The 22,452-nt window shown below is 42.2% G+C and overlaps 1 protein-coding gene across 1 annotated transcript in view; it reads left to right on the top strand.

Annotated features, from left to right (window-relative positions):
• LOC125451152 (atrial natriuretic peptide receptor 1) overlaps positions 1–19,138 on the top strand; it is a 59,076-nt gene extending 39,938 nt beyond the window's left edge. The window contains exons 19-23 of the mRNA XM_048527939.2: positions 12,095–12,234; positions 14,419–14,571; positions 14,690–14,788; positions 17,550–17,641; positions 18,920–19,138. Of these exons, the coding sequence (XP_048383896.2) occupies positions 12,095–12,234; positions 14,419–14,571; positions 14,690–14,788; positions 17,550–17,641; positions 18,920–19,117 (682 nt within the window). The 3' untranslated portion in view covers positions 19,118–19,138. The remainder of the gene's footprint in view (positions 1–12,094; positions 12,235–14,418; positions 14,572–14,689; positions 14,789–17,549; positions 17,642–18,919) is intronic.
• Positions 19,139–22,452: the final 3,314 nt, after the last annotated feature.

Below are 22,452 nucleotides of genomic sequence, written 5' to 3'. Positions count from 1 at the left end.
ATGGATCGTTGACGTGTTTCAGTCACAGACTCTGGTTTGCACTCTATATGTATTAATAACCTCCTGAATTTTCAAATATTAGTTTGGTCTAATTTGGATTTAAGCATCTCATTCTCCCTGGATTATATTTCACTGGCTGTTTGCAGTTTTGAACTAGCTCCTAGTGTGCTGTTTAAGGTTTAAAACTTTGCTCTGTGAACTATCAAGCCCATCTTGATGTTCTTTGCTTATTGTTGGAGGTTGATTCCTGCAGATACAGCTGAGGTACTATCCATATTACCTGAACCTTCAGTGCTCTTGAGTCTATGTCAAGGCTCTCAGACATTTCTCCTTGCAAGACTGAAGATTCCTTTCTCACTCCAGAATCCAAGAGTCCTCAGATTGTGAGGCCACCTTTCTGCCGGTAGAAATAGGAAATGTTGAAACTTTAAAAACCAGAAGCAGGTGTAGGGATGTGAACACAGGAGGTATGGTTAGTAAGTTTGCAGGTGACACGAAAATTGGAGGTGTAGTGGACAGCGAACTGGATCTTGATCAGATGGGCCAATGGACCAAGGAGTGGCAGATGGAGATTCAGGTGAATGTGAGGTGTTGCAATTTGGCAGGCAGGACTTATACACTTAATGGGGAGTGTTGCTGAACAAACAGACCTTTGGTATGCAGGTTCATATTTCCTTGAAAGTGGAGTCAAAGTTAGATAGGATAGTGAAGAAGGCATTTGGTATGCTTGCCTTTATTGGTCAGTGCATTGAGTACAGGAATTGGGAGATCATGTTGCAGCTGTACAGGACATTAGTTAACTCCAAAAGTGGCCATAGAGTGCAATTCTGCTCTCCCTTTAAAAGGAAGGATGTTGTGAAACTTGAAATGGTTCAGAAAAAATTCACAAGGATGTTATATTCATTCATAAAGTCAGGAGGAATGGGATACAGGGTGATTTGGCTGTCTGGATTCAGAATTGGTTGGCTAACAGGAGGCAGAGAGTGGTTGTAGATGGTAAGTATTCTGCCTGGGGATCAGTGCTGAGTGGTGTCCCGCAGGGCTCTGCTCTTGGGCCTCTGCTCTTTGTAGTTTTTATAAATGACTTGGATGAGGAGGTTGAGGGGTGGGTTAGTATGTTTGCTGATGACACAAAGGTTGGAGGTGCCATTGATAGTATCGAGGGCTATTGCAGGCTTCAGCGAGACATTGACAGAATGCAGAGCTGGACTGAGAAATGGCAGATGGAGTTCAACCTGGATAAATGCGAAGTGATGCATTTTGGAAGGTCGAACTTAAATGCTGAATATAGGATTAAATGCAGGATTCTCGGCAGTGTGGAGGAACAGCGGGATCTTGGTGTTCAAGTGCATAGCTCCCTCAAAGTTGCCACCCAGGTGGATAAGGTTGTTAAGAAAGCATATGGTGTTTTGGCTTTCATTAACGGGGGATCGAGTTTAAGAGCCGCGAGGTTATGCTGCAGCTCTACAATACCCTGGTGAGACACACTTGGAATATTGTGTCCAGTTCTGGTCGCCCTATTATAGGAAAGATGTGGAGGCTTTGGAGACGGTGCAAAGGAGGTTTACCAGGATACTGCCTGGACTGGAGGGCTTGTCTTACAAGGAAAGGTTGACTGAGCTTGGACTTTTCTCTCTGGAGAGGAGGAGGAAGAGAGGTGACCTGATCAAGGTGTACAAGGTAATGAGAGGCATGGATAGAGTCGATAGCCAGAGACTTTTCCCCAGGGCAGGATTGACTGCCACGAGGAATCATAGTTTTAAGGTATTAGGAGGAAGGTATAGAGGAGATGTCAGAGGGAGGTTCTTCACCCAGAGAGTTGTGAGCGCACGGAATAGTTTACCAGTGGTAGTCGTGGAAGCAGAGTCATTAGTGACATTTAAGCGACTGCTGGACATGCACATGGACAGCAGTGAATTGAGGGGAATGTAGGATAGGTTATTTTATTTTTGGATTAGGATTATTCCACGGCACAACATCGTGGGCCAAAGGGCCTGTACTGTGCTGTACTTTTCTATGTTCTATGTTCTATGTTACCAGAGTTGGAGGGTTTGAATTAAAGGAAGCAGCTGAATAGGCTGGGGCTATTTTCCCTGGAGCATCAGACGCTGAGGGGGTGACCTTTTATGGAGGTTTATAAAATCATGAGGGGCATAGATAGGGTGAATAGCCAAGGTCTTTTCCCCAGGGTGGGAAAGTCCAAAACTAGACAGCCTAGGTTTAAGGTGAGAGAGGAAAGATTTTAAAAGGGACCTGAGGAGCAACTTTTTCACACACAGCATGGTGCATGTATGGAACGAGCTGCCAGAGGAAGTGGAGGTTGGTATGATTACAACATTTAAAAGGCATCTGGATGGATACATGAATAGGAAGGGTTTAGAGGGATATGGGCCAAATGCTAGCAAATGGGATTAGATTTATATAGGATATCTGGTCAGCATGCTCAAGTTGGACTGAAGGGTCTGTTTCCATGTTGTATATCTCTGACTCTCTATTTGGCCCTTCATACTTGCTCTGCCATCTGATATTCATTTTTGATTGATCTATTTTAAGATTATTTTCAATTGCTTTCACTTTAAGTATTGCAGCTTCTACAATATGAATCCTCTCATTGTATATACAACACTGGCAGGTCCTCTATATTCAATCTGATTTTGAGGGCTCATCTATCTCTAGCAATGCTCAATGTGACTAACGGCAGCTGCGATTCAGGATTTTGCTCTCCCTCTCCTTCTCTGTCGTGGCCAGGTCTACTTCACAAGAATGAATTTCGTTGCCTGCTCGTAGTTGCTGCTGTTGATGTTGCAGGACATTGGCCTCAGTTTAGAATAAGCAGACCAATTCACATCATCATTATCTTCTTCCAACAATAAAGAACTGTATCTCCTGAAAAGAGAAAAGCCTACTTCAACACCGTTATCATCAAAGGGTATAGGCTGATCTAAGACCACTTGTTTCAAAAAAAAATTTCCCTCACTGTTAGTTTTATCCTCTCCCACTGTTCTCTGAAAGAGCAAACTAAGGTCCAGATATTGTCTTTCAGCTGGTCACTTGTTTTCCCACTGTCTCTCTAGCATCTTCTTCAAGAGAAATGAGAGGCCTTCCAGTGTCCTAGGCATCAGGCCTCTTCAGGGGAGACTCACTCTTGCTGCACAGAGTTAACTTCAGTTTCTCCTGCAACTGCTAAACTTAGAAGATTCAAATCCAAACAAGCATCTTTGCTTAATAAAGAAGGGTGGTGATTAGGAATGGCAAACAAAGTATTAATCATCTCTGCTGTATTGAAACATAGGTTGCACTGGGCCTCCCACACTACTTTTAATATCTCCCCACCCTGAAGTTGAGTGAAGGACCATCTGAGAAGTCCAGGCTACAACTACAACATAGAATCTGAGAGAATAAATTTGCTGGCTCCAATGTACGATTTAAAATTAGTTGTCTTGCTATTAACCATGATACTCCACATGATTTGATCCACGACTTCCCTCAGGAAGAAAGAACCTTGTTTTTCAGTATTCTCTATTTCTTGGATGGCTGTGAACTGGATAGTCCTTCTCCCCATCCCCTGCAGTGGCCCGATTTGCTGGGCTGGCCTTGAAGTTCTATCACTGCTCTCCGTTGTTGCGAGGCTTCTCTTTGTTCTCGGTGTTGCAGTTGCTGGGCTAGCATTATGACCCTTCACCATCCACTCTCTACTGCTGCTGCTGGTGGCCTTCTCTTCAAACATTTTTGCTTCTCACCACCATTTTTTTTGTGGTCACTGCTTGCCACCATTTAGATACATCATTAGGAGCTCAGGATGTATGAAGTTAGAACATAAACATATTGCAAACTGTTAACTGCCTCAAAACTAAATACATATGTGTGGTGGGGCAGGGTTAGGGTTAAGCGACAAGTGCTTTCTCCCATCAAGTCTGAGCCCTATCTGACATCATGATGGCATAATTCCTTATGCACATTCTCAGGTGCTATTGTCAGATCGATGGTACAATTAACACTTCTCATTAGAAGGTGAGTGCACATTTCTGCAGCTCTACATCAAACAGATATTTCAGATTGTTAGGAGGAATTTGCAAGCAAGTAACTGCTTGATTGAGTCAGTGAGCACAAGGTGACGGGTAAATGGGACTTGGTGTGTCTAAAGGCATGGGCAACAGGGTTTGAATGACTTCAGGTTTACTGAGGATAGGCATATGAGAAGTCAGCCAGGCATTCACTGGATTCGTTGGAATGCTCAGATCTGTACATTTTCTTCAGTCTTCCTGACCAATCTAGTAAATAAACTGCACACCAATGATTTTGACCGCACAACACCTAAAAAGGCCAGGGTATTGTAAAGTGAGAGGCGTTCTATTAAAAGAACCAGTTTGTATCAAACAGTCTTGAATAGCAGAGTGTCAGCAAGTTATTACAGAATTATGTCTTCACCCTGAGTGACGGGAAGCATAGTTATAAGTATATATTTGCTACAACTGTCAGCAGCTTTTCCTGCTTAGCAAGCGAATGATCCTAACAATGCCAGCAATGTATTAAACAGGAACTGCACCTCCTTCTGAATGAAGAGCACTATTAACCAGGCTGTTTTCAAGCAATTGGAAGTGAAGAAAATTAACTAAGTTGAATTGAGTCTTGCCAGTGAAGATAAAAGACTTGCAACTGTTAACCTACTTCAGTTACCTGCCCTTTTAGCAATTTTATGAATGTTTTCCTATATTTTGTCAAAGTCCTCCTTTTGTTGTAATGGTACCTTTCCATTAGACCACAAATTTTCCTAAATCCAAATAATTTGTGTATTGAGACTACCAATCTGGGACTTTGTTAGCACTTCAAAAACAATTAAATATTGACCCCACCACACCCAGCACCTTCCCCTGCAACCGCAGGAAATGCTACACTTGCCCCCACACCTCCTCCCTCACCCCTATCCCAGGCCCCAAGATGACATTCCACATTAAGCAGAGGTTCACCTGCACATCTGCCAATGTGGTATACTGCATCCACTGTACCCGGTGTGGCTTCCTCTACATTGGGGAAACCAAGCGGAGGCTTGGAGACCGCTTTGCAGAACACCTCCGCTCAGTTCGCAACAAACAACTGCACCTCCCAGTCGCAAACCATTTCCACTCCCCCCCCCCACCATTCTCTAGATGACATGTCCATCATGGGCCTCCTGCACTGCCACAATGATGCCACCCGAAGGTTGCAGGAAGTGCAACTCATATTCCGCCTGGGAACCCCGCAGCCTAATGGTATCAATGTGGACTTCACCAGTTTCAAAATCTCCCCTTCCCCTACTACATCCCTAAACCAGCCCAGTTCGTCCCCTCCCCCCACTGCACCACACAACCAGCCCAGCACTTCCCCCCCCACCCACTGCATCCCAAAACCAGTCCAACCTGTCTCTGCCTCCCTAACCGGTTCTTCCTCTCACCCATCCCTTCCTCCCACCCCAAGCCGCACCCCCATCTACCTACTAACCTCATCCCACCTCCTTGACCTGTCCGTCTTCCCTGGACTGACCTATCCCCTCCCTACCTCCCCATCTATACTCTCTCCACCTATCTTCTTTACTCTCCATCTTCGGTCCGCCTCCCCCTCTCTCCCTATTTATTCCAGTTCCCTCTCCCCATCCCCCTCTCTGATGAAGGGTCTAGGCCCGAAACGTCAGCTTTTGTGCTCCTGAGATGCTGCTTGGCCTGCTGTGTTCATCCAGCCTCACATTTTATTATCTTGGAATTCTCCAGCATCTGCAGTTCCCATTATCTCTAAGTATTGATTGTGTCTATTTCATACTGCTTCTCCTCAAGTCCTAGTGATACAGCAAGGAAACAGACCCTTCGGTCCAAGCAGCCCATGCCAAACATAATCCCAAACTAAAATAATCCCCATGTTATACTTCCATATACTAATGGTGAGAGTGGAGTCTTAGAGCTGTACAGTATGGAAACAGACCCTTCAGTCCAACTCATCTAGGCCAACCAAATATCCCAAATAAATCTAGTCCCATTTTCCAGCATTTGGCCCATATCCCTCTAAACACTTCCTATTCATATACCCATCCAGATGCCTTTTAAATGTTCGAATTGTACCAGCCTCCACTACTTTCTCTAGCAGCTCATTCCATACATGCACCACCGTCTGCATGAAAAAAGTTGTGCCATGGGTCCCTTTTAAATCTTTCCCCTCTCTCCTTAAACTTATACCTTCCAGTTTTGGGCTCCCCACCACTTTAAGAAAAGACTTTGCCTATTTAACCTACCCACACCCCTCATGATTTTATAAACCTCTGTAAGGTTGCCCCGCATCTTCTGACGCTCCAGGAAAATAGTCCTAGCCTATTCAGCCTCTCCCTATAGATCAAACCCTCCAGGCCTGGCAACACCTTTGTAAATCTTTTCTCAACCCTTCCAAGTTTCACAATGTCCTTTTCTATAGGAGGAAGACCTGAATTGCGCACAGTATTCCAAAAGTGGCTTAACTAATGTCCTGTAAAGCCGCAAAATAACCTCCCAACTCCTATACTCGATGCACTCTCCAATAAAAGTTAGCATACCAAATGCCGCCTTCACTATCCTATCTAACTGTGACTCTACTTTCAACGAACTCTGAGATCTGTTTGTTCAGCAACACTCCCCAGGACCTTACCATTAAGTGTATATGTCCTCCATGATTTGCCTTTCCAAAATGTAGCATCCCACCTTTATCTAAATTAACTTCATCTGCCACTCCGGGGCCCATTGGTCCATCTGATCAAGATACTGCTGTACTCTTGAGGTAACCTTCTTTGTTGTCCACAACACCTCCAATTTTAGTGTTATCTGCAAACTTCGTAACTATATCTCCCATGTTTACATCCAAATCATTTATATAAATGACAAAAATCAGTGAACCCAGCACCAATCCTTGTGGCACACCGCTAGTCACAGGCCTCCAGCCTGTAAAGCAACCCTCCACCACTACCCTCTGTCATGTACCTTCAAGCCAGCTCTGCATCCAAATGACTGGTTCTCCCTGTATTCCATGTGATCTAGCTTTGCTAACTAGTCTGCCAAGAGGAACCTTTCAAATGCCTTACTGAAGCCCATATAGATCACATCCTTTGCTCTGCCCTCATCGATCCTCTTTGCAAAATTATTTCAGTGAAGAAGTAACAATGTTGATAACCAATACACTAATGTAAAATGTCATCTGCTTGTTAAATTGTGTTTTCTGCATTTGTTATAAATAAATGTTGTGATCCCAGGACATCACAAGGTGCTTTTTCAGTGATGAAAATACTTTATATGAAGTGTTGTAATGCAGGAACAATCAATTAGCACAGTCAGTCTTCTGTTTTAGTGACATTGGTTTCAGAATAAATATAGGCCAGGGAGAATTCCCCAATGCTTTGAATAGTGCCATGGGATCTTTTACATCCAAGTGAGACGGCAGACTCTTTCAAGCTTCATCCATTTGAAGAATGTCACAAACATTTTCTAGGCATTGGAAGAATTATAACTAAGTGTTGCCTTAAGTTCTTCCTTAACGTATGAGATGGCAACTAATCTGTGTCAAGTCTGGGCATGACATGTGAGACAATGTTAATCTGTGATGTATAAATGATCTGCCAAAATACATTAGCCTTGCAATTCCATCATAGGACAGTAATGTATGAAAACTTAATGCATTTTCTTTCTTTATTTAAGCTGGCTTTTTAAAAAATTTCGTTCAAAATAAATGGGTTAACACAGCACTGACAATTATCATTTAAATGACACAATTAACATAGTAAAATGCCCTGAAGCACTTCACAGGGTTGTTACAAAGAACAGTACGGTACAGGAACAGGCCCTTCGGCCAACCAAGCCTGTGCTAATGCGGGACTCCTTTCTGAACAAAAACCATTTTGTCTCTACACAATCCATATTCCTATATTACCTGCCTATTTGTGTCAGTCAAGATGCCCGTTAACCATTGCTATTGTATCCGCCTCATCCTCCACCTCTAGCAGGGCATTCCAGGTACTTACCACCCAACGATTTCAAAAACAAAATGCTCCTCACATCTTCTTTATATGTACTCAGAGATGGTAGGAACTGCCGATGCTGGAGTCTGAGATAACCAGGTGTAGAGCTGCTGAACACAGCAGGCCAGGTAGCATCAGAGGAGCAGGAAAGCTGACGTTTCGGGTCTGGACCCTTCTTCAGAATGATTTCTGAAGAAGGGTCCAGATCCGAAATGTCAGCTTCCCTGCTCCTCTGATGCTGCCTGGTCTGCTGTGTTCATCCAGCTCTACTCCTTGTTATCTCTCTCTTCTTTAAATATACCCTCTTTTTACATTAAACCTAAGTCCTCAAGTAATTGACATTTCTACCCTGGTAAAATGACTCTGACTCTGATTATGCATTCTATCCATGCTGTTCATAATTTTGTAAACTTCTATCAGGTTTCCCCTTATCCTTTGACATTAAAGTGAAAACAAACCAAGTTTGTCCAATTTCTCTTCATACCTAATGCCCTCCAAACCGGGCAACATCATGATAAACCACTTCTGTACCCTTTCCAAAACCTCCACATCTTTCTCATAGTGTAGCGATCTGAACTGCACATAATATTCCAAATGTGGTCTAACTGAAGTCCTGTACAGCCGCAACATGACTTGCTAATTTTTACGCTCTACACTCCAACTAATGAAGGCAAGCAAACCATCTGCCTTCTTGATTCCCTTATCATGAGTGTTGCCACTTTCAGCCAACTGTGAACCTGTGCACCTAGATCCCTCTGTGTGTTGATGCTACTAACGGTTCTGCTGATTATCACTTACACTTGGTTTTTATTCCATCAAGTGATGCGGGTGTTGCTGTCAATGCCAGCATTAGCTGCCCTAAATTGGCACTGAAAATAGAGTGATAATCCACGCTTTCTTGTACAACTAATCCTCATCATTGTTCATTGCAAGATCTATCTGGTAGATTTGCTACCAGCACTGTTTTTCCTGATAGATCCTGCCTGGTGTTAGAGAAAGACTATTTGTAGTCTAACAAAAAGCCATAAATTTCACTGAGTCTAATGATGACCATGAATTCATTGATTGTCAGAAAAACCCATCTGGTTCACTAATGTCCTTTCAGGAAGGAAACTGCCATCCTTACCTAGTCTGGCCTACATGTGACTCCAGACTCTCAGCAATGTGGTTGACTCTTAACTGCTCTCTGGGCAATTTGGGATGGATAATAAATGTTGGCCTAGTCAGCAATGCCTTCATCCCATGAATGAATGAATGAATAAAGAAAAAAAAATTGCATGATAGCAAGTGTGCGAGTTACATGATAGGCATTGTTACAGAGAGTATGAGTGAGACCTGGGTGATAAATCTTATTTATTTCAGATCCTAAGCTGTCATCCCACAAGTGCTATGACTTCATCATAGTGGGTGATTCTTAATGCACTTCTCAGCATGAACTTTTACAGACCCTTTTCTAATATTCTTGTCTAATATTCCTGAGCTGCTATGGTCCTCAGAGAGTAGGTACACCCACACTGCTGAGAGGGAGGGAGTTTCAGGTTTGTGACCCAGCAAGAGCAGTACAATTCCACCTTAGGATGGTCTGTGCCTTGGAGGGGAGCTTGTAGTTGGTGTTCACATGTATCCTGCTGCCCTTGTCCTTTAAGGTGCTGTCAAAGGAGCCTTGGTATATCACTGAGCCACATAATAAGTTATCAGGAGAGATACCCAAAATTCTTGACAAAGAGGTATGTTTTAAGGAGCAGATATGGAAAGATGGAGCAGTTTAGGGAAAGAGTTTCAGATCATAGGACCAGGCAGTAAAAGGTACGGCCGCCAACAATGGGCTAAAAGTAAATTAGGAATGCTCAAGTGGCCAAAGTTAGAGGAGCTCAGAGTTCTTCAGGTTTGTGGGGCTGAAATAAAACAGTGAAGGAAACATTGTATTGTGGAACCAGTTAAGGGTAAATATGCAATTATCCTGCTCTATTTTCAAGGCCAGAGTGGTGAAACTACCTCATTGAAGAAGAGAAAATTCTTTCCCTAATCTCAAAAAAGTAGGAGAGGGCTTACTATAATACCTCTGGCTACAAATCTAAATTGGGCAATGATTGAAATAAGAAAATCTAATTCTCCCTCCTTTTTGAGTTTCCAACCAAACTTTAATGTTGGTTTTTTGACCATCATTGTAGTGTCTCTCACAGAAGATGCACAGCAGCTGCAGACGGCATTTGTTCACCACAATCACTTGGAGGGTGTAAAGTGCCTTTCTTAATCCTTTTTTTTAATATTATTAGATCTTTCCTGTTTACAATTATTACTCATCCCTAATTCAATATCTCAAGTAAAAATTGAAAGAACTGTAGATGCTGTAAATCAGGAACAAAAACAAAATTGCTGGAAAAGCTCAGCAGGTCTGGCAGCATCTGGGAAGGAAAAACAAAGTTAACTTTTTGGGTCCAGTGACCCTTCCTCAGTTCTGAGCTGCTGAGCTTTGCTTTAGTTCTCAATATCTCATATATACATTATCCAGTCATTATAATATTGTGGTATGTGGGACCTTCCTTACATCATAGAATACCTATTGCGGAAGCAGGCTATTCAGCCCATCAGGGCCTTCCAAACAGTATCCCACTCTTAGCCAATCCACCTTGCCTACACATACCTGGATACTTTAGATAATTTAGGATGGACAATCTACCTAACCTGCACATCTTTGGACTGTGGGAGGAAACCAGAGCACCTAGAGGAAACTCACCTGGGGACAAAGTGCAAACTCCACACAGACTGTCACCCAAGAGTGGGATTGAACCCAGCCCCTGTGAGGTAGCAGTGCTAACCACTGAGCCACCATGTCATGTTCCTATGAACAAATTGATTACCACATTTCCCCAGTACCACACAGACTATAAGTTCACTCTCAGGCTGTGAAGTACTGTGGGGCATTCTAAGGTAACAAAATGTGTAATAGAAATAGAAGTTCTTTCACTCTAGTTTTTCCTGCAGTTGTCAAACAGCACAAACACTCCAGAATAAGGTACTGAGTAAGGCTGTTAATCCATCTCTGACCAATTTTCCCTGTAATTGGCTAATGGAAGGTGTTCGTAGTTTATTCCTCCCACAATCTGTTATTGCATAATGCTTCATCTCAATAGCATGCTTACAACTGGTCAATGTCTGCAGTGACAATCTAGAGGAAATTATGGAAATTTATTTCCCCTCAGTGTGGCATCCAGGACACAGAGTCACAGTCTCACAATAAGTGGTCAGCCATTAAAGACTGGGATAAGGGGAAATGTCTTCATTCAAAAGTATTTGAATCTTTGGAATTTTCTACTCCAGAGAACTGCAGATGGTCAGCTAATGAATATGTTCAAGACAGAGATTGTTAGATTTTTGGACAACAGGAGTATCAGGACGGAACTTAAAAATTGAGAAAGAAAATCAACATGTGATCTAACTGAATGATGAGCCAGGCTCAACACAGTGTGGCTTACTCCTGCCTCTGCTTCTTCTGATCTTGTGTTCTTGTTGAATACAGACAGCTTGATTATAATCAGAGATAATGGGAACTGCAGATGCTGGAGAATCCAAGGTAACAAAGTGTGAAGCTGGATGAACACAGCAGGCCAAGCAGCATCTCAGGAGCACAAAAGCTGATGTTTCGGGCCCAGACCCTTCATCAGAGAGGGGGATGGGGAGAGGGTTCTGGAATAAATAGGGTGAGGGGGAAGGCAGGCTGAAGATGGCTGAAGATGTCAGCTTTTGTGCTCCTGAGATGCGGCTTGGCCTGCTGTGTTCATCCAGCTTCACACTTTGTTAGCTCAATTGTAATGCTTAGGTGTATTAATATTGTGTGTTCCTTGCAATGAGCATTATACTGAATTTAGAGACTGGCTATGTGACCAATCTTAACAAGTCACCTTCCAACCTCTTCATCTTACTCATTCAACATATGCTTCCATTCCCTTCTCCCTCATGTGCTTATCTAACTTTCCCTTAAATGCAACTATATTATTAATCTTAAGTACTTGATATGGTAGTAAGTTTCCCCTTCCCACCAGTCTCTGGGTAAAGAGGCTTTTTTTTATTTTTTTTTCTGCTTCACAGTGACATTGAAGGCTTCACCCAGCTATCGAGTACAAGTACACCATATCAAGTTGTGGAATTGTTAAACAAATTATATACAACATTCGATGAAATTATTGACAATTATGATGTCTACAAAGTTGAAACTATAGGAGATGCATGTGAGTATTGCTTATAGAGTTTAAAAAAAAATCAATGCCATTAATTGTTTCTTTTGTCGAACTTAATTTATATAGGTAAATGCAAAACACTGCACGATCTGAAATAAAATAAGACAAAGTGCTGACGAAACTCAACAGGCCCAGCAACATTTGAAAGAAGCGTCAGTGCACTCAGAACATTTTATTCTGGTTTTGTCTCCACAGATGCTGCAAGACCTGCTGAGTTTCTCCAGCACTTTGTTTTCATTTCTGTAGAGTTCCTTTACAGAACAAATCATCCGCAGGCCCTTCACAAGAGCATTGTCAAACAAATTTGATGCCAAGACTTCATAAGGAGATATTAATACAAGGAGTCAAAAACTGAGCCAAGAATGTAGGTTTCAAGGGGCATATTGAAGGGGGCCAAGAGGGGGAGAAGAGAAGAGGTTTAGGGAGGGAATTGCAGAACTTAGAGCCTGGCCAGCTAATGGTGGAGTAACAAAAATGGCAGATGCCAGGGTCCCAGTTTCTCGGAGTTATAAGGGAGGAGATGGTTGCAGAGAAAGGGATGTATGAGCAGTGAAGCATTGGGAAGATTCATAAATAAGCACACAATAACCACCAAATAGACATTGGTCAAATCTTGAATGAATGGTTGTGCTGGTAAAATATATAACCAACCATTCAGAAATGAAAAGATTAATCTGTTGTTTGCGACCAGGGAACAAAATACTCTATAAGCTCATCAACCAGAGATCTGTTCAGAAATGTTAGTTTTCCAGAAAGTTTTCAAGTAGGTCCAAGCAACTCACAATAATTTTAGTTCAGTAATTTTGAGAAGGGAAAGAAGGAAGAAACAGTATTTGGATATGTAGAACAATGTTTGCTTCTGCCTTATAATGGTTTGTCACTGCTTTATGTTTGTTTTAAATATTTATGTACACCATCTTCTGCTTCACACACTTTTGGTCAGGCTTTCTAACATCATTCCATATTGCAGGAATTTTCAATGTCTGGAAATAATTGACCCTAAGCATCTCAGACTGGGTGGTCAGTGCAATAAAAAAAAAGTTTGTTTTTGTATTTCTCTAAATAGTTTTTGTGTCTTGGTTTCAAAAATATTGGAAATATAAAAAGAATGTTTTTCAGTAGGAAGCAGCACAGTAGCTCAGTGGTTAGCACTGCTGCCTCACAGTGCCAGGAACCCAGGTTTAATTCCAGCCTTGGGTGGCTGCAAGGAGTTTGCACATTCTCCCTGTATTTGCACAGGTTTCCTTCAAGTACTCCAGTTTCCTCCCACAGCCCAAGGATGGATTAACCATGCTAAATTACCCTATAGTGTCCAGGGATGTGCAGATTAGCGAGGTTAGCCATGATAAATGTGGGTTGTGGGAACAGTTTAGGGGCTGGGTCCGAGTAAGATGCTGTTTGGACAGTTGGTGCAGACTAGATGGGCCAAGTGGCCTCTTTCTGCACTGTAGGGACTCTATGATTCTAAAATGCTTGGAGATTTGAAATCATTGTAGCGTATTGAAAAATTTGCTGTGAATATTGCTCACTTGAGGCTATAATTTATGTATTCAAAATGCTATATACAAATTGCAGAAGTGCAATTCTACTCCTAAAGCCTCTGGCTGAATATGCTACTGTTTCCATAAAAGATCTTCAAAATCATTTGGTCATCTGATAAGACTAAAGTTAGCAACTGTATCACAAAATGGTTAATGATTTAAACTTTCGACATAGCTAAATAGATGAATATGGTCACAATATCTGGACAAGAATGAAAGGTGAATCCAGGGTTTGATTTATTATTCATTTACACCCTGTTGTGACCTACATGAGGACTAGAGGACTTAAGTCCATTCAGACAGCATTCCAGTCCAGCCCAATCCAGTGTCCCCCACCAAACTGATAGCAGGTAAATATTGTTGGAAGAGGTTCATTTGAAGTGGGAGAAGGGATCAGCAGAAGTACCGCCGCTTCTGCTCCCTCTATCGGACTTCCCATGGCAAAACCAAGTGGAGCGCTGCTGTAAACACAGCATAGGCCCCAAATGCCAATTTCCCCATTGTCCCTGTCCCCGAACGCTGATCGGAGGAGAAGCAGAATTTCTGAGTCCCTAATTTTTTCAAAAAAATTACAAATTCAACAAGGAAAGCTTGGAAAAGTGATAAGTAGCCTGATGGACTTTTCTTTTGGCAGATATGGTAGTTTCAGGAGTGCCAAAAGAAAATGGCATTGGTCATGCAAGTGAGATAGCAAGCATGGCTCTGGATTTGGTTGCTGTGTGTAACACTTTCAAAATTCCACACAAGCCACAGACAAAACTCAAGATCCGAGCCGGAATCCATTCAGGTAATGTAGGATACCATATCTTTTTAACATTAGTCTCACATTCTATTACACCTTTGCATATGTATCTGCAACAAGTTGAAAGGATCATGTTTTTTTTGTCTAACATTGGTAACTGCAGGGCCTGTGGTTGCTGGTGTGGTTGGGACAAAAATGCCTCGTTACTGTCTATTCGGTGACACTGTAAACACAGCTTCAAGAATGGAGTCAACAAGTCAAGGTAGACTGCCTTTTATAATTGCTCATTTTCCCACATTGTTCCCAAATAACACCTTTTGAAGTCAATTGTTCCCCAACCAAATTCCAAACATGGCAATTAGGATTTGCTGCTGTGGCTTCAAGAGAATTTGTCAGTCTTGATTATAATTTTACCAAAAAGGAGCCTCCTCCCACCTCACCAAAATATCCTTCAATATGTAATTTGCCTTAACTTTCCCTTAAATATATTAATGTTATTCAACCTTGGCACAATTGATGTAAGGATACAGAGGTCATCAACCTGAAATGTTAACTCTTCATCTGGCTCCACAGATGCTGCCTGACCTGCTGAGTATCTCCCATGTCTTCTGTTTGGAGTTATAACTAAGATCATGCTTTCTGGTGCAGGCTATGTTACAATCTCCTCACTCAAATACCATCACTTGAACTTGTAAGAAAGTGAAGTAAGGAACAGTGGGGTGTTTGGAGATGGATAAGTAGCGTTGGGGGAGGAACTTATGGAGGACTTCACCATATGGAAACAGTTTCATTTGTCTACCAATTTCCAGAGTGTGTTTGGAGATGGCTAATTGATTTTTGAGTTGAATGGAAGGTGAACGGAATTACTAAACGTGACCTGTTGATTCCTCCATATGTCTACCCAGGACATTACCTGAGTCTCTGGATTAACAGTCCAGCGATAATACCACAAGACTATCACCTTCACATTCCAGCAGGCATGCTCTGGGCATCATGTGCCAATGTCAGGGCTGATGGACACCAGCTGTCTTTTTGGACCACATGCAGAAATAAATAACCACTAGGGTAGGGAGAAGAAGGAAACAGTGGGAAAATGGCTGGCAAAAAAATGTAAGTTCATAAAAATAAAACACACCAGTTGCAGAAAAGGTTTGAAGAAGATTATACATGGTTTTGGTGAGATCACACCTGGAATACCTGGTGCAGTTTTGGTCTCTATCATTTAGTAACAGTCTACTTGCATCAGAGAAAATTGACTAAATTGCTTGACCTATGATGGAAGACTGAGCAAATTCATCCTTTCATTTTCTGGAGATTGTTTCAAACATGTAAGATTCTGAGAAATAATGGAAGCTGGATGAACACAGCAGGCCAAGCAGCATCTCAGGAGCACAAAAGCTACTAACATTGATACCATTGGGCTGCAGGGTTCCTAAGCGGAATATGAGTTGCTGTTCCTGCAACCTTCGGGTGGCATCATTGTGGCACTGCAGGAGGCCCAGGATGGATGTGTTGTCTGAGGAATGGGAGGGGGAGTTAAAATAGTTCATGACTGGGAGGTGCAGTTGTTTATTGCGAACCGAGCAGAGGTGTTCTGCAAAGCGGTCCCCAAGCCTCCACTTGGTTTCCCCAGTGTAGAGGAAGCCACACCGGGTGCAGTGGATATAATATACCACATTGGCAGATGTGCAGGTGAACATCTGCTTAATATGGAAAGTCATTTTGGGGCCTGGGACGGGGGTGAGGGAGAAGGTGAGGGAGCAAGTGTAGCACTTCCTGCGGTTGCAGGGAAAGATTTCCCTTCACAAGCTTCAAAATCTCCCTTTCCCCCACTGCATCCCAAAACCAGCCCAGTCCGTCCCCTCCCCCCACTGCATTCCAAAACCAGCCCAGCCTGTCCCCGCCTCCTAACCTGTTCTTCGTCTCACGTATCCCTTCCTCCCACCTCAAGCCGCACCTACTAACCTCATTCCGCCTCCTTGACCTGTCCATCTTCCCTGGACTGACCTATCCCCTCCCCACCTCGCCACCTATACTCTCCACTCCACCTATCTTCTTTTCTCTCCATCTTTGGTCCGCCTCTCCCTCTCTCCCTATTTATTCCAGAACCCTCTCCCCATTCCTCTCTCTGATGAAGGGTCTAGGCCCGAAACGTCAGCTTTTGTGCTCCTGAGATGCTGCTTAGCCTGCTGTGTTCATCCAGCTTCACACTTTGTTATCTAAGATTCTGAGAAGTTGTTTCACCTGGATGGGAAATCTGAAACACAGGGACCATATTCCAGGAAACAGGGGTGACCATTGAGGACTGAACTGAGGAGAATTGACTTCAATCAAAGGGTTGCAAATCTTTGGAATTTGTGTTCTCCAGCATCGAAAACAGCTTAAGTCTCAAATAACCAATCTTTAGTGTTTGAGAATGGAGGTGGAGAATAGGCTGGAAAGTGGAGTTGAAGTCCAAGATCAGCCATGATGGTATTAAGTAGTGGAGTAGCCCTGAGCTATTTGGTCTCATAGAAGATCATGGAATCCCTACAATGTGAAAACAGGCCCTTCAGTCCAACAAGTCCACACTGATCCTTGGACCATCCCACCCAGACCCATCCCCCTATAACCCATGCACCTCTGAACACTACAGGCAATTTAGCATGGCCAATCCATCTTACCTACACATCTTTGGACTATGGGAGGAAACCGGAGCACCCGGAGGAAACCCACGCAGACATGGGGAGAATGTGCAAACTCCACACAGACAGTCACCCGAGGGTAGAATTGAACCTGGGTCCCTGGCGCTGTGAGGCAGCAGTGCTAACCACTGAGCCACCGTGCCGCCCGTTTACTTTTGTTTCTACTGGTGTAAGATGTGAAACTGGCCAAAATAACTGAAATGGAAAGAATTGCAGGACTATGAAGAAAGAACAAATACAGTAGAATTTAACTGAATAAGCCTTTCAAATAACTGTGACTGACCTAGTTTTATGGTACAGGATTCTAAACGGTGAACTGTTTTGTTGCTCATGTCTTAGCACTGAAGATACAATGCAGTTCCAGCACCAATAGTCTACTGGAGCAGATTGGAGGATATGTCTTAACATGTCGTGGCACATTACAAATAAAGGTATGTGAATCTCATACACATTATATATTGGGTTTAATGGAACAAACTAAAGATAAGTATCATGATTGGAATGAAATATGTTTTGAGTTTTGTCACATTATCAAGTACAATCTATGAATCATCAATTAATTTAATCCCCTGACCAGGCTAATAGTTCCTTGTGTCAATGTTATTTTTAATCCAAGTTCCGGGTTGGTTGCACATATCTCAAAGAAGGTAAGTGTAATTCGTGTCAGGCTGGGTATTGACTGTTCAGAATGGTTTCCATCCATTCATCCAATGTCTCAAAGTGTAATCCAATACTAGGGGCTAATGATACAAAGTAGCCACTCATAAATCCAACAGAAAATTCAGGAGAAATGTATTTAGTCAAAGAGTGGGGAAATTTGGAACTTGCCACAAGAAGTGGTTGAGTTGAATCGTACAGATGCATTTTAGAGGAAGCTAAATAATTATATGAGGAAAAGAATAGAAGGGCACAGTAGTCAGAAGCTGGGGGAGAGGCAACTCCACTGGAACAGTTGGACTGGGATGGTAAACAGTGGAAGCTCAAAGCCTGAAATATATTATAGTCACTAATAAATCCGGTGTGGAATTCAGGAGAGACTTTTTTTAAGCCAAAGTGTGGTAGGAATGTGAGCCTCACCACCACAAGAAGTGATTGCAAGAGATAGTGGTGTATTGGTAACGTCACTAGATTAATGATCCAGAACCTTAGGTTAATGATCTAAGGATATGGGCTCAGCAACTAGTGGAATTTAAATTGATCACAGAAATTGCAAAGCTGATGTCAGTAACGGTAAAAATAACAACTCTCCTTGATTGGTGTAAAACCGTTTACTTCAATAATGTCCTTTTTATGAAAAGAAGTCTGCTGTTTTCATCTGATCCGTGTTATGCATGTAACTTCAGACCTAGAGTAATGTGATTAGCTCTTAACTGCCTTCTGAAATGACCTAGCAAGGCACTCAGCTCAAGGATAATCAATATTGGCCACAAATTCTGGCCTTTTTAGTGATGCCAAAATCCCTTGTAACAATTTTTAAAAAGTCAAGTACCAAAGATGTACGCACCATGAGGCTTATAAAATACATAAGGAAAAGAAGGCCACGCTGATAAGATTGATTGTGCTGTTGAGATTGATTTGAAGAGGGGCGGGAGGAGGCTGATGTGGAGCATGTACACCAGCATGAACCTGTTGGGGCAAATGATCTGTTTCAATGCTGTAAATTCTAAGTAATTCCATGTAACCTGCCTTGGACCTTCTGATATTTGCAGGGAAAAGGTGACATGGTGACTTACTGGCTTGAAGGGAAACAAAGTTCATCATCAAGCACATCAGAAAATACACCAACAAACTCACTGTTGAACAAAGTGCAGCCAGAAAACATCAGCCCCATACCAGGCTCCCAGAAAGAAGCATATAGTGTCATTCCTGGTGTTTTGACCAATGAACTTCAATTTAATTCCTGTTAGCCCAAAAATCTATGGTGTAAGATCAGCAAGTAGAAGTCTTTTACAACTTTCAGCATTTTAAGTGTTCAATACAGTTTTCTGAAGCAAATGATTCTTGCCTTTGTATGTTTGACAATTTTAAGTGTTAACTAAAGAAACAAACAGTTTGGCAATTTGTTTAGATTCAATCAAGGAAGGAACTTGCAACATTGGAGGCCATAACATAAGGAAAGGTCATGACCTCATGAGATCAGAAATTCTTTATAGCCAACTAAATACTTTTTGAAATGTAGTCACTCTTGTAAGGAACACCGCATGCAGTTTGCTCAGAATAGACGATGTGATAATGAGCAGATATTCTGTTTTTAATTATGTTAGCCAGAAGTTTAGGGAAAACTCCTCTCTTTTATTCATTGAAAATGTGCCCTGGGATATTTTGTCCCACCTGAGAGGCTCGAATCAGTTACACATCTCATTTGAAAGTTGGCATCCCAACAGTTCTTTGGTGCTGCACCATAGAATCAGCCCAGAATTTATGCTCTAGCATCACTAGGGAGATGTGAACCCTCAACCTCTGTTTCAGGAACAAGAGTGTATCCTCTGACCCAAGGCTGATTATTGCCAAATAAATCAATGTAGTAGTTTTCCAGCTTCAGAAGTTGAGCAGCAGTTAGTGTCAGTAGGGCACACCTGTAAGATTGAGAGTTTCATAGATGCATGTTTATGGATGTGGTCAGCTCACAGGTTAAGAGTATGGAGGGTGAGAGGCAATGGGTGACCAGTAGACTGTCCAGAAGAAACAGACAGATAGTACAGGTGTGCCCTGGGTGCATGACCCTGTCCAACTAGTATTCAGTTTTGAATATTGATGAAAGTCTTTGTTCATTTGGGAAGTGCAGCAGAACCAGATCTGTGGTACTATGGCTGATTTAGCTGTCGAAGTGAGCATGAATGGGGCTGTAAGAGCAATAGTCACAGGAATTTTGATAGCTGGTAAAACAAACCAGGTAGACACTCCTTTCTGTAGTCAAGGAGATGAATCTGGGATGTTATGTTGCCCCCATAGTGCCAAAGCCGAGGATGTGACTGATGGGATACAGTGAGCAGGCAGTGTATATGATTCACATCAATACCAATAGCACTTGTAGAAAGAGCGCTATGGTTCTGCAGTTGGAATGTATAGAGGTGGATAGGAAATTAGCAAACAGAATTTCAAAAGTAGCAAGTCTTCAGATTACTCCCAGTACCATGTCCAAGTAAGTACAGAAATAGAAGGATAAAAGATAAGCATCTAGACAAATTGTACCAGCAGGAGGACTTTAGATTCCTGGATGTTAGGATCATCTTGGAGGGAGATATGACCTCTACTGATCATGGTGCTGTTCACCAACAGAGCACTACCTTTGCAGAGTGATTTGCTAATCCAATTCGGGAGCATTTAAACTAACCTGGCAGTGTTGTAGATCAGAGAGGAATACCATGACACATGTTATACCAGAAGAGACTGATAGCATTGGAGCTGGAAATAGTGAGTGATTACGTGAGTTCATAATAAGGGGGTAAATGATAAAGTATAATTCATGTGTGTGAATGTGTAGAGAATGGCAAATAAAAGTGGTGAGCAGAAGGTGCCAGTAGCCACCTGGAAAATAATGTTGTAGTGATAATGGACACTTGGGTCAAAGAATGGCAGGGCTGGGCATTATGTATTCCTGGATACAATGATTTCCAGAAAGAGCAGAAAGGAAAAACAGTGGGAGAGGTGGCTGTATTAATTAAGGAGTTTATTGCAGTGCTGGAGAGAAAGGATGTCCTGAAATGGTCAAGGCAGCATCTATTTAACTAGTACCAAGTACAAAATGGCAAAGACTTTGGTGCAGTTGGAACCTACCAACTTGATGAAAGATGTAGAGAAATAAATTTGTAAAGAAATTAGAGGTACAAAAATTAAAGAGTAGTTACAATTAGACTAACTAGCTGAATATAGGCTGGGACTGTACTAATGAGAAAGGCTAAGGGGAGCAAGAGTTCTTAGGGTGTATTTAGGAGAACTTTATGTCACAGCATGCACCTAATCCAGTGGGAAAGGAGGTGCTGCTGGACTTGGTTCTTAGGAATGAGGTGGACCAAGTGGATCAAGTGTCAGTACAGGGAACATGTAAGGGCCAGAGACTATTGTATCAGAAAATTTAGATTGGCTATGGAAAAGCTTGAGGAGCAATCTGGAGGAATAATGGTTAAGTGGGGCAAAGCTAATTGGAATGAGATAGGAATAAATCAGCGCCAAAAAAATTGGTTCGAATAAAGCAAAGAACAGATACAACAATCTAGTTTGGAAGAAGGGTCACTGGATCCAAAATATTAACTGCTGTCCCTCCACAGATGCTGCCAGACCTGCTGAGTTTCTCCACTAATTTCTGTTTGTTTCAAATTGGTATGACAGGTTGGCAAGCAAAGCAGTAACTGAGCATTGTGCTGCCTTTAAAGAAGAGATACTTTTGACTGTATTCGAACTATGTTCGCTAGATAAGAACAGGCAGGGCTAACAAATCCAGAGCTGCCTCTCAGATGCTACAAAATATAGTAAGCACGTTGAAGCAGATAAAGTGCTTATGATTGATGTCATTGAGTGACACAGCCAAGAACCATCTAAATGTAGGAAGTTCAGTGAAGAATTAAAAAATCAAAATAAAAGAAGCAAAGAGGGTACAAGAAGAGACATGGGCAGCAGTGAATTGAGGGGAATGTGGGTTAGGTTATTTTATTTTTGGATTAGGATTATTCCACTGCACAACATCATGGGCCAAAGGGCCTGTACTGTGCTGTACTCTTCTATGTTCTATGTTCTAACAAGAAAGGGAATACAAAAGTTTTCTATGAGCATTTGGAGAATAAAAGGGTGATAAAAGGAGTGAGATCAATTAGGTATCAAAGAAGGGATTTACACATGGAGAGAGATAATGGAAACTGCAGATGCTGGAGAATCCGAGATAACAAAGTGTGGAGCTGGATGAGCACAGCAGGCCAAGCAACATCTTAGGGAGCACAAAAGCTGACGTTTTGAGCTGTTAAAGTGCCTAGGCCCAAAACGTCAGCTTTTGTGCTCCCAAGATGCTGCTTGGTCCGCTGTGTTCATCCAGCTCCACACTTCGTTATCTCTTATTTACACATGGAGGTAAGGGACATGGCTGAGGTATGAAATGAATACTTTACACCTGTCTCTAGTAAGGAAGATAACACGGTGCAGGTCATAGTGAAATAAGATATAGGTCGGACATCAGAACTCAAACCACTATTTTTCTTTATGCCTCATGGCATAATTGAAGATCCCTTTTTGATTATTACCATGTAATTCA

This window comes from Stegostoma tigrinum, chromosome 3, assembly GCF_030684315.1.
Source record: "Stegostoma tigrinum isolate sSteTig4 chromosome 3, sSteTig4.hap1, whole genome shotgun sequence".
In the NCBI taxonomy this organism is placed as follows: Eukaryota; Metazoa; Chordata; class Chondrichthyes; order Orectolobiformes; family Stegostomatidae; genus Stegostoma; species Stegostoma tigrinum.
This window is presented reverse-complemented; position numbering and strand designations above follow the sequence as displayed.